This window comes from Juglans regia, chromosome 10 (genome assembly GCF_001411555.2).
Source record: "Juglans regia cultivar Chandler chromosome 10, Walnut 2.0, whole genome shotgun sequence".
Taxonomy (NCBI): Eukaryota; Viridiplantae; Streptophyta; class Magnoliopsida; order Fagales; family Juglandaceae; genus Juglans; species Juglans regia.
The window spans coordinates 33,015,168-33,027,507 of record NC_049910.1 but is presented as its reverse complement, the minus strand read 5'-3'; the positions used below and the strand labels follow the sequence as shown (position 1 = coordinate 33,027,507).

Genomic DNA, 12,340 nt, shown 5'->3' with positions numbered 1-12,340 from the left:
GGAACTGGTCGAAACTGGCAGGGAACCAGTAGGCAGGCGGCAATATTTTATCAAAACTGACGTCGACCAGTTTGGAGCCTGTTTGAACCATGAATAAACCGCTAAATCGGCGACAACGATTTTCCTATTTATTTTATTTTATACATATAAGAAAATGAAAATGTTTCACTTAAATGAGTGAAACGGCGACGTTTTAGGGCTTGGAAACAGGAAAAAAAAAAACTAATGTCAAAATGGGATTACTAAAATCCCCATTTTTCTTCTTATTCCCTATCTTTTTCTTCCTCACTTTTCTGTTTTCTCCTCTCCAACTCTTTTTTCCAATTTTATTAAAACCGACGTCGATCGGTTTGGAGCCTGTTTGAACTAGGGATAAACTGCTAAACTGGCCGACAACAGTTTTCCTATTTATTTTATTTTATACTTATACAAAAACTTCAACGTTTCACTTAAATGAGTGAAATGACGTCGTTTTAGGACTTGAAAATAGGAAAAAAAATTAATGTCAAAATGGGATTAATAAACACCCCATTTTTCTTCTTATTCCCCGTCTTTTTCTTCCTCACTTCTTTGTTTTCTCCTCTCCAACTCTTCTTTCCAGACTCATGGCAGACGATGCGGCTTCCCTCCTTCATCACAGAGACGTCGACGGTAGATCGAAGAACCACACCGATGCATGTTGAGATCGAGACTATCGATTTTTTCTCTCCTAATCAATCGATTCTGAGTATCACCAAACAACATCGGTTCCCCGCCGATCTCATCGGTTTTCACCCATAATTGTAGTACATATATAGATCAAGCAAAGCACTAATGCCCATTCTTCAATCATTAAGTTTAGGAAATCTTTGCACCTTCTCGACTTAATTGCCAATTTCACTTCAAAATGATTTTATTGTTGAAAGGTCAAAATTGTTGAAAGACTTTGATCTTTAAAGTTACTTCCTTATGTTATTTTTTTAGACCTATTTGTGGCTCATATGATCGATGTGTGAAGTTTTAATCTCTCTATCCTTTAGCTTCTTGGGCTACTCTCCCTCTGGCCCATTGGGCAAGGTCAAGTGACCTCAAAGTGGTTCTCAAGTCTAATAAATGAAGAGAATCTTCAATTTAAAGTTGAAGCTCACGAGCTTTATGCCACCGGATGCACCATTGTTTTTCCAATTAAACCACTAGCTTTCATCAAATTCAAACTTTTATTCACTACATTCTTATAAATTTATTCACTTCTTCAATGTCGTTGGTCACCTCCTCTTATCACCCCTCCACCATACCACAACCGACCACAATACCAAATCTCACTACAATACTGAAATCTTGTTTGTAACGATATTCTTACATTAGAAGGATGTTGTGGATTTTGATACAAAAAATTCAATCATTGATGCATTGTTTAGTCCCACGGTGCCTCAAAACGAAAAATTCTAAACGGAAGTCGGTTTTATTTAATACACCATGCACCAGTTTAATTTTTATACACCACAGTTCGGTTTTAAAAAAAAAAAAACCCATCCACCTCCCATGACAACTTCTTGGAGCAAATGTTCTCCACCCTTCCTTCTCCTCCTTGTTCCTGGTCCGATCTTAAGCCTGCCAAGACCCCCGCTGCTTGGGACCTCAAGCCTAGAGCTCTCTAACGATACGACACCCCTCAACCCGTACAACAACAACAATGTTGCTTTTCAGTTTGACGACCCAGCCATATTGAGACAATCTTTCCTTCAAACACTCAACTACCTGATCAGATGGAGAAATCAAAAGTTCAAAACTATCATATATCAAATAAGAATGACCAAAACTACCAACAACTATCATCTCATGCTCAAGATAAATCTATTGAAGATAAGGACAACATGTAGTTTAGTTTGTAATTCGTATTTGAAATGTACAAACATTTGTAACAACATTTATCTATTTTGTAGCCTTTTAATTTATAAATACAAACACAACTATCATCAAAAAATGAGAAGCTTTCCAGAATATCTTATTATATTCATAACTCTTTGATGGTATCAGAGCCAATTGGCATATGTCATAAATTCTTATTCTTCTTCCTCTACTACATCTTCCTTTTCCTCCCGTAATCCCTATCCCATAAACCCAAATCATCTCATCACCTTGAAACTCATCAAAGAAAATTATCTCATCTGGAAAGCACAGTTACTTCCGTATATGCGAGGTTAGAAGCTCTATGACTATCTCGTAGTATTTCTCCACCTCCCCAATTTCTCTCATTCTATCCTAAAGCCTGCCTTTGATCATTGGTATGAACAAGATCAGCTCATATTGAGCACTTTAATATCATCTCTCTTTGAGACAGTTCTTCCTCATATTGTTGGTACATCTACTGCCTATGAACTCTAGGACACCCTTTCAAAAATGTTTTCCACCACTTTTGCTACTTGGATCATGAACACCCGATACCTATTGGCCACCATGAAGAAAGGCAACCTTTTTATTTTTGACTATTTTCAGAAAATCAGAGGCCATGCTAACATGTTAGCTACTATTAGCCAACCTCTTCCTAAATCTGAAATTATCTCCTACATATTGGCTAGTCTCTTTACAAAATATGATTCCCTTGTGACATTGGTATTCCATCTACCAATCTTCTGTCTTGTGAGACCACTTCTCAAGGATGTGGTACTCGATCTCCAAATGAAAATTATTCTCGAGAAGGTTCTAATAATAGTGGTTGATCTCGTGGTCGTGGATGTGGTCGATACTTCTCTAGCCCTCCCTCCTCTACTAGTAATTCTTGTTCATTTTGTCAAATTTGCCTCAAATTTGGCCATGCTGCTTCCACATGTTGGCATCGTTTCGATCAAAAATTTCAAACTCCAAGTCCAACACCTTTCCAAGCTTATGTTACAACTACAAATAACTCTCCTGATACTGCTTGGTACCCTAACTCTGGTGGTACGAATCATGTTACTTTAGACCTCCAAAATCTTAATTTGCAGCATGAGAGCTACACTGGACCAGATCAAGTGTAAGTTGGTAATGGTCAGAGTTTGTAAATTCTCAACATTGGCTCTTCTATTTTATGCACTTTTTCTCTTTCCTTCTTTTTATCTAACGTTCTTCATGTTACTCACATTAGCAAAAGTTTATTGTCAGTCTATCTATTTGCCGAAGACAACAATGTATATTTTGAATTTTGTCCTTCATTTTTCTGTGCCAAGGATCGATCCTCGGGAGCTACACTCCTCATCGGCAAGAGTAACTGTGGACTCTATCCGCTGCCCTCCAACTCTGTTTCAACTCTCAAGTCTACTTTAGCCTTCATTGGTGAATGTGCTTTAGTCGATAAATGACATTCTCGCCTTGGGCATCCTGCCCTACACTTAGTCAATAAAGTTAGTTTTTGAAATAATTTAGCATTGCTGTCTTCCAACTCTGTTAAAAACTGTCATGCATGTCAACTTGGCAAAAGCCATTGTCTTCCTTTTCATTTATCTCCTTTTGTTTCTCAAGGACCAACAGACTTGTTATTTATAGTTGTATGGGGTCCTTTCCCTCTCTTATCATCTAATGATAGTAATTACTATGTTTGTTTCATTAATGACTATTCCGAATTTATATTGTTCTTTCCCATTTATACCAAATTAGATGTTTATAGAGTATTTATCAATTTTTAAACACTTGTTGAAAGGCACTTTAACCATAAAATAAAGGTTGTTCAAACCGATGGTGGTGGTGAGTTTCAAGCCTTGAAGCCTCTCTTTACTCAACATGGCATCCTTCATTGCTTGACTTGCCCTCACACTCATCAACAAAATGGCCGTGTCGAACGTCGACATCACCACATTGTTAAAACAAGTTTTACTCTCATGGCACACTCCTCTATTCCTAAAATATTTTAGGATGAAGCCGTCCTTACAGCTTCTTTTTTAATCAATCGACTTCCATCCTTTGTTAGACTATTACTAGAAACATATCACCTTTTAAATTATTTTTTCATAAAAAACCAAACTATAATGTCTTAAAAGTTTTTGGATGCACTTGCTGGTCTCACATTCGACCATAAAATGCTCACAAACTTGATTATTGATCTACTGTGTGCATATTTCTCGGTTATAGCACTGGTCGAATGGTAAGATCATTCTATTGGTCGAATGTACATCTCTCATAATGTTATTTTTAATGAAACTCAATTCCCATTTGCTAACAGTTCATTCAGATTTCCTAATGGTCAACTCATTTCATATGGTTTTACCACTATCTATCAAGGTCACTCCTACATCATTTACCATGGAAAAAATCCCCTCAATTTCTTCTTTGGAGCCCACATCAGATTCCTTTATCTTGGTTGCACCATCTGATCATTCATCTGCTCCAGTGTGTTCTCTTCACTCCATGCAGACATAGTCTTGTACTAATATTCATAAGCCTAAGCAGCTGCAAGATGATTTTGTTTCCTCCCCACGAGCCTTCTTAACTACAACTAGGCCTTGCACTTTTGAGCCCACCTTTTATTCCATGGCATGCACATATGTTGAATGGCAAAAAGCCATGAATGATGAATTTGATGCCCTTTTACATAATGGCATGCGAATCTTGGTGCCTCCCAAGCCCAACATGAATCTTGTTGGTTGCAAATGAGTTTTTTGAATCAAATGTCACTTTGATGGCTCAGTTGAACGTTACAAAGCCCGACCCATTGCCAAAGGCTATTATCAACAAGTTGGTGTGGAGTTTGATGAAACTTTCAGTCCAGTGGTGAAACTGGTAACAATTCAAATTATTCACTCTATTTCTGTCTCAAAACAATGGTTCATTCACCAACTTGATGTCAAGAATGCAATCCCGCATGGCATTCTTGATGAAATAGTGAATATGAATCAGCCACCATGATTTGCGCATCCAGTACTTCAAAATCATGTATGTCACTTAAAGAAGTGCTCTATAGGCTCAAACAGGCTCCATGGGCCTGGTTTTCACAACTTAGCACCAAACTCACTCAATCGGGCTTTGTTGATTCTAAGGCCAATCCATCATTCTTTATTAGCCAAATTCAAACTTATCTACTGCTAGCATTAGTCTATGTGAATGGCATCTTAGTTATCGGGACCAATTCTACTTCTATCTCCTGGCTCATTAACACACTGCATCATGACTTTGCTATCAAGGATCTTAGGCCCTTGCATTTTTTCCCTTGCATTTTTTTCCTTGACATTGAAGTGGCCTATGACCCTCACAGCCTTTATCTCTCACAAAAGAGATACATTTCTGATATGCTTCACAAAGCTACCATGCATCAAGCTAAACCTTTTACCATGTCTCTATCTCTATCTCAGGCCACTGGCGACTCTTTTTTCAGACCTAACTCTATATCGCAACATAGTTGGATCTTTACAATATCCATTTTTCACTCGCCCAGATATTGCATTTGCAATAGGCAAAATTTGTTAGTTTATGCATAATCCTTCTACCCACTACCAGGGTGCAGTCAAACGTATTTTACGTTACCTTTGAAATACCATGGATCACGGCCTTCGCATCACCAACTCATCCTTTGTTGCTCTCAATGCCTACTATGATGCTGACTGGGCTACATGCTCTAATGATCAATGGTCCACAAGTGGATTCTATATTTTTCTTGGCCCCAATCTTCTGTGATGGAGTTCCAAGAAACAAAAAAATGTCTCTCAATTGAGTACAGAATCAGAGTATAGCGCCATTACTAGTGCCACTGTCGAGTTCATGTGGCTTCAATCATTATTATCTGATCTTCATCTAAAATCCTCTCATCCACCAACCTTATGGTGTGATAACATTGCTGCAACATACCCCACTGCCAATCCCTTGTTTTACTCCCGCACCAAATATATTGCTATTGACTACAATTTTGTTCGCGATCAAGTTGCCTCCAAAAATGATTGTTAAATTTTTTTAAATTTATCTCCTCTAAAGATCAACTTGTAGACACACTTACTAAACCTCTCCCTTCCACTCTGTTTACCACTCTTCAAACCAATCTCACTGTCAGTGACTACCTCTTCAATTGTGGGGGCGTATTGAGACAACCTCTCATTCAAACACTCAAATACCATATCAAATTGAGAAATAAAAAGTTCAAAGCTGTTGTGTATCAAATAAGAATGACCAAAACTACCAGCAGTTATCATCTCGTGTTCAAGATAAATCTGTTAAAGATAAGAACAAAACATAGTTCAGTTTGTAATTCGTATTTCAAATGTACAAGCATCTGTAACAACATTCATCTGTATTGTAACCACTTTATTTATAAATACAAACACAACTCTCATCAAAATATGAGAAGCTTTCCAGCATATCCTATTATATTCATAACTCTATTACGCCAACCTCGCTTCCAAGCTCTGCAATCACTAGATTAGTGTCTCAGCCAACTCTGCAGTTGCCATGACGCTCTAGCAGCAGCTCTTGATGTCCAAAGGTGTGGCCGGAGTCGAAGATTCTAGGACTCACAAAAGACAACGTTGATGGGTCGTCATCCTTCAAATCTCCCATTGCAAACCCCCTATGAAAACCCCATGCAGCACCATCCTCATCATCAATAACACCAAACTTATTATTGGTTTGAAGACAAATGAGGATATGAGAGGTGGATCAAGGGCCACTTTTAGTTGGAGAAAACGAAGCTTTTGAAAGGTGGACGTTCAAAGACAAAATGGAGGAGGCCATGGGTGGTTGCGGTTGCCAATGTAATTGTGATTGTGGTAATGATGGTGATTGAGACCCTATTGGTGCTGCTGGTGTATCGGTTTCAGATAGTGTAGCACCATGTTTCAAAAAGTGACAATGAGAGAAAGTATTGAAAACCAACAAAAAAAAAAAAAAAAAGAGTTTAAAGGAATCGAAGGGAATTTGAAGGCTTAACAATGGAGGACATGAAATGGAAGTGCTTGGGAGCTGAAAAGGGCAATTGAAGAGAGAAGGATTGGGCATGGGGATTGGAAGAATTAAGCGTTGTGCATGTGTTTGTTGTGTGTTGTTACATATACGGAACACATTGGTACTCTCGCATGTGGCGTGTAGTGTAAGGGTATGAGAATAACAGTTTTAAAAAAAAAATCATGCTAGCGCTCACACTAGTGTGTGATGTAAGGGATTGAGAGTAGTTGTTCTATTGTAGAAAAATAATGCAACTTGCTTGAATAGTGCTATTTGAATATCTTTACATTACAAATTATATAACATAATTTAATTTGTAGGATTTAAATTTTAAAATTAAAAAATACTATAAAAATGTCTTACATTATACATATTTACTTAAAAAATATCTAATTTTTTATTTTTATCTTTATATTTAAACACATATATTTAAATATTAAAATAGAAGAATAAAAATAATAAATTATATATTAATTAAATGAAAATATATAATATAAAATTTTTAATTTTTATATAAAATTATTAAAAAAAGATGAAAATGTGATATATATCCTTACTAAAAGGAATCCGAAGTGGGTCCGCGAACGTTATGCTGAAAGGAGGCGGCACTGGCAAGCTTTTACAAAGTCTGCTGAGGCCCAGCAAATGCAAGAGTAGAAGTTGCCCTAGCAAGTAAGAATCAAACTCTCTCTCTCTCTCTCTCTCTCTGAAGAAAGCTGTTCGTGTGTGCGACATGGGGAGCTACCAAAACGGCGTCGTGGACGGGGAGCGAAGCGCCACCCCTGTGGACAAGGGCGTGGATTTCGCCCAGTATTTCTGCACCTATGCCTTTCTCTTCCACCAGAAGGAGATGCTCTCTGACCGAGTCCGCATGGACGCTTACTTCAACTCCATTTTCCAGAACAAGCATCATTTCCAAGGAAAGGTATCTCTCTCTCTCTCTCTCTCTCTCTCTCTATGTGTGCGTGTGTGTGTGTGTGGGTGTCTGTGGGTGAGCGTATGTGTTTTGTGTTTATTTAGTCTGTTAGGCTGCTTGGAAAATTGGGTTGGGTTCAGAAAAAAGATTGAAGCTGATAGAAAATAAAATATAATATAAAAGAAGATGGAGAAAGGAGAAAGAGGGAAAGATACTTTTGATTTGCTTACCTGAGCTTGGCTGGGAAATTATTGGTATAATGGGGCTGAGTTATGGATTTGGGAAAGCAACTGTGAACGCAATACGAGAGTCAACATTGTTCTTCTCTCTTGTTTTCCTTCTGTTTGGGGCGGAACTGAGTGTTAAAACTTGTCGTTGCCAAACTTAAGAATTTGATATGAACTTAGATCTGATTGAATCTTCTATGGCGTTTCAACTTTTCGCAATCAATTTGAATTCAGTTATATCGAACTGCAATTCAATTTTCATAAAGTCAAAAAGAATCGTGTTTATTTGTAAGCATTTGTGTTTGTGCCTCTTCTTGCTTTATAAGAGAATCCATTGCAATCGAGAAGAGATGGGAAACATGCTCGATATCATTTGATTGAATAGTTGATCCAGCTACTTGTTGTTTGAAGAAATCTTCCACTTCAATTGGTTTTTTTTTTATTCACGATCCACTTTTCTTAGGATTTAGATTTAATTCAATTAAGAACTTTTCAGAAAAAAGAAAAAAAATTCCTGGTGGCTCAGTAAAGTCATGAAATCAAATTGGAAGACATGATGGAAGCAGGAGTTCTGGTAGACGTTGTAATCATAGATGATGAATTAGAATTTTGGGTTCATAGAAGTTGTCGAGAGTAAGGCGAATCTGGTAAGTAATCCACGTTGACATCAGTTTTGGGAAAGAATTTCTGAAGAGTGTTTTTTATGGAAGTAGTGCTTATTCTTATTGTTGCACGTGGTTGTATTTGGGATATATTTGGTATTAATTTGTTGGGTTTTTGGAGAAGACTGTTTTGGATGTGGGAGCTGGGAGTGGCATTCTTGCAATTTGGTCGGCGCAAGCAGGTGCGAGGAAGGTCTATGCGGTCGAAGCAACTAAAATGTCAGAGCATGCACGTGCACTTGTAAGAGCAAATAAGTTGGAAGATGTGGTTGAAGTGATTGAGGGTTCCATGGAGGAAGTTACTCTGCCGGAGAAAGGTTATTACTATTAAGTAATTAGTTTCCCTTTAAATTAAAAATGGGTCTACCCCAATATGCTTATATGCCATAGGTATAAGTTCAGATATTGATTATTGTGCAGTTGATGTGATTATCTCGGAGTGGATGGGATACTTTCTTCTGCGTGAATCTATGTTTGATTCGGTGATATGCGCCCGTGACCGCTGGCTGAAGCCAATGGGCATTATGTTAGTGTTGCAATTCATTTTCACATATTTTTAGGGGTTCTATCACTTGCAATTGTGCCTTTCCTGTCTTTTGGTGTTTTCCTACTAACTGTCACTACAGGTGCCACCGCACTTATAATGATAGTTCTTTGCTTAATGATGTGCCCTTTCTATGTATTGTAAACATTAACTATTTAAACATTTCTATTTTTAGGCACTCATGCTTTCATGATAAGCAAGCTTGTGAGAGTATTAAAAAGTTTCAATTTTATATATTTTTTTTTTCAAGCTTCATATATCACTTTGATTATTCAAATTGCATTCACAGAAACCCTGTTATGTTTTTATGCTGACATAAGTCGTCCATCCTCTTACATGATTTGAGGAATTGCCTTACCAGAATAGCCATCCCATGGGTCCATAGAGAAGTGCATGACAACATTTCTTAGCATAAGTTTTCTAGTCTCCTTTGGCTGTTACTCTCGCCAATCTCTTATCTGACTGTCTGCTTGCCCTTTATTTCTATAAATGATAATATTCTACATGTTCTTGGCATGAATTTTATGTTGTCATGGAATTTTCTAAAATTATTAGTTGGATTGAAAATGGAAATGATTGAATTATTGCTCCAGAGAAAGCTGTTCTTGGTGAAATTGATGTGTTTTTAACTCAAAGAAGATGGTGTGAATTGAGTGTTTTGGAGACTGCTATGAATCTGTTAATTATCCCATAATGCATTGATTTTTGGATGGTATCAAGTGATATTTGGAGACATATTGTCTGACCCAAGAAACTTTTGGTTTCACAGGTATCCTAGTCATGCCCGCATGTGGGTGGCCCCGATCAGGTCTGGATCGGTAGACAAAAAAATAAACGACTATGAGGATGCCATGGATGATTGGTACCATTTTACAAATGAGACAAAAAATAAATATGGGGTTGATATGAGTGTTCTTAAAAAGTCTTTTTCGGAGGAGCAGAGGAAATACTATCTTCAGGTTACTTCCCTATTTTTATGTCGCTTTAATTTTTATTTATTTTTAGTTCCTCAGGGACAAATAGACAAGTAATTCTTTTCTCAACTCTTTTGTCTCAACTCTTTTGGTGCTGTATAATTGTGAAAATGTGGATAAACTTGTATTTTATGTTGTATGTTTGCCCAAAACTACTTGCTCAAATGAGTGAGTATTCTGATGGAAAAGATTCCTATATTTCTTCCAACACCCTCCCTTTTCTCTAATCTTTTGTATTGCTCTTTTAGGAGCATGTTTGGAAACTAAACCAAACTCAACTCATCTCAATTCATCATTACAACCTTTTCAAATTCCAATACAAAATATAATAAACAATTCAACTTTTTCAAATCCCAAAATAATAATATTTAAAAATAATATTCTAACAATATTTTATCATCTCAACTCAACTCAGTTCAACATTCAAACGTACCAGAGATAATGACAGTCCTTGGGTACGAGGCCAAACTTCTAAACTATCATTGCATTGCATGCTTGTTTATGTAGAAAGAGGTTCATTTATTTGGCCTCCACTTTATGCATGGGAGTAGATATGCTTTTTCTTGGTGTCCTACTCCTAAATGTTTTGTCACTTTACTTCTGTAGACCTCATTGTGGAGCAATCTTCATCCGCATCAAGTTATTGGGACAGCTGCTTTAGTAAAGGAGATTGATTGTTTAACTGTGACTGTGAATGACATCCTTGAAGTCAGATCAAACCTTTCATCATCCATAACTCTGGAGAACACAAGGCTCTGTGGGTTTGGGGGATGGTTCGATGTTCATTTTCGAGTGAGTTGATCTTCAGTGCCCCTTTTTGTTAGGACATGCTCAGATTCTAAAGCTTCTGCATGATAATGCAATTTTCAAAATTTCTATTTTTCTGTTCCAATAGGGAAGAAAGGAGGACCCAGCTCAACAGGAAATTGAGTTGACAACTGCTCCTAGCATTGATAATGGGACACACTGGGGCCAACAGGTCTGCCACAAAAACAAAAATCTCTTCCTTTGAATTTGATTCCTCTTTTAAATATATGGAAATAATAATGAAATGGGTGTTCTTTTAGGAATACTTGTCAAAAAGCCTCAATAGGCCACTCTCTGTATGGTCAGTTTTATGATTGTATTGCCATCGCGTGTATCCGGGGCAAATTTTTTATAGCTAGTTGGCTATGGGTAAATAGATTAACCTTTGGATCGATGAAATATGTATCGTGAGCTAAATGGTCTACTGTTCTCCTGTCTTAGGTTTACTCGACTGTGCTACTTTCATAAGTATAATTGCTTCATATCACAGGTGTGTTATGGCTCATTCTTTATTAGCTAAATGATGGACAGACATTTTAAGTCTCTTAATGACCTTTTAGGGTCCATATTGAGTACACATGGTTGTTGTCTGTATTGTGGTATCTTCTTGTCATGAAGTTTTTACTTTGTTAGTACATGGTTGTGCATTTTTTTTTTTTTTTTCATTTGAGATTGCACACTTGCATCTTTAGTTCATGTAGTCTATTAATCTTCCAAGTGTAACCTCTTGTTTATTTTACAGGTTTTCCTCTTGCATCCCCCAATTCGTGTCAGTGAAGGGGACGGCTTAAATGTTTCTTTCTTAATGAAACGTTCTATGGAAAACCATAGGCTCCTGGAGGTTGAGCTTGGCTGTGAAATTAGGCAGTGTTCTGGCACGATCCTTCCTTCTTTCAATAAGAAGTTTTACATAGAGTGAGAAAGAAGACAGATCACATATTTTGGATCAAATATTAAAGAAGGTACATGCACAATGTGCTTATATTGCCATTGGCCCTAGATTGATCTGGTTCTTCTGGCCCTAATAGGCCTCCTTTGGGCTTAACTTATTGGTGAATTTCTGGAAAACAATGATTCAGCATTCAAGTGGAAGAACCCAACTTTGGGAGTCTCACTAGAAATTGTCTAGTAATTCAATCCTGCAAAAAATGATTTAAAATGTGATTTGATTTTACTTTTCAATCTGAAATTTGCACCCAATGGCACTTCGAGATAAGTGTTAAGAACCACCGTGCAATGGTCCTAGGTTACATTCATCTTAGGCTATTAGTATTAGTTGCATAAGGATTTATTAACTCCCTTGTGGGGTTGAAGTTTAAGCTATGGCTGAA

The 12,340-nt window shown here is 37.2% G+C and overlaps 2 protein-coding genes across 3 annotated transcripts in view; one reads left to right on the top strand and one right to left on the bottom strand.

The window, feature by feature from the left end:
* Positions 1 to 7,827, bottom strand: part of LOC109009768 (acyl-protein thioesterase 2-like) — a 24,682-nt gene extending 16,855 nt beyond the window's left edge. Inside the window, exon 1 of the mRNA XM_035694576.1 lies at positions 7,809 to 7,827. The gene's annotated coding sequence lies outside the window, so the exon portion shown is untranslated. The remainder of the gene's footprint in view (positions 1 to 7,808) is intronic.
* Positions 7,474 to 12,340, top strand: LOC109009771 (protein arginine N-methyltransferase PRMT10-like). 2 transcript variants are annotated; one of them, XM_018990387.2, is made up of 7 exons: positions 7,474 to 7,804; positions 8,809 to 9,001; positions 9,105 to 9,210; positions 9,998 to 10,187; positions 10,809 to 10,994; positions 11,098 to 11,181; positions 11,752 to 12,340. In XM_018990387.2, exons 1-7 carry the CDS (start codon positions 7,613 to 7,615, stop codon positions 11,926 to 11,928), a joined length of 1,128 nt encoding a protein of 375 aa, XP_018845932.1. In that variant the 5' UTR covers positions 7,474 to 7,612; the 3' UTR covers positions 11,929 to 12,340. The 2 variants fall into 2 exon arrangements, with proteins under 2 accessions (XP_018845932.1, XP_035550468.1); XM_035694575.1 differs by lacking the exon at positions 11,752 to 12,340 and adding an exon at positions 11,451 to 11,660 and having other exon boundaries at positions 7,482 to 7,804.

What these genes read in the sequence shown, in the direction of transcription:
- LOC109009771 (XM_018990387.2), top strand. Translation starts at nt 7,613, where the DNA reads ATGGGGAGCTACCAAAACGGCGTCGTGGACGGGGAGCGAAGCGCCACC. An exon ending in AGTTACTCTGCCGGAGAAAG is followed by an intron (nt 9,002 to 9,104) that starts GTTATTACTATT and finishes ATTATTGTGCAG; the next exon opens with TTGATGTGATTATCTCGGAG. An exon ending in AGAGGAAATACTATCTTCAG is followed by an intron (nt 10,188 to 10,808) that starts GTTACTTCCCTA and finishes TTACTTCTGTAG; the next exon opens with ACCTCATTGTGGAGCAATCT.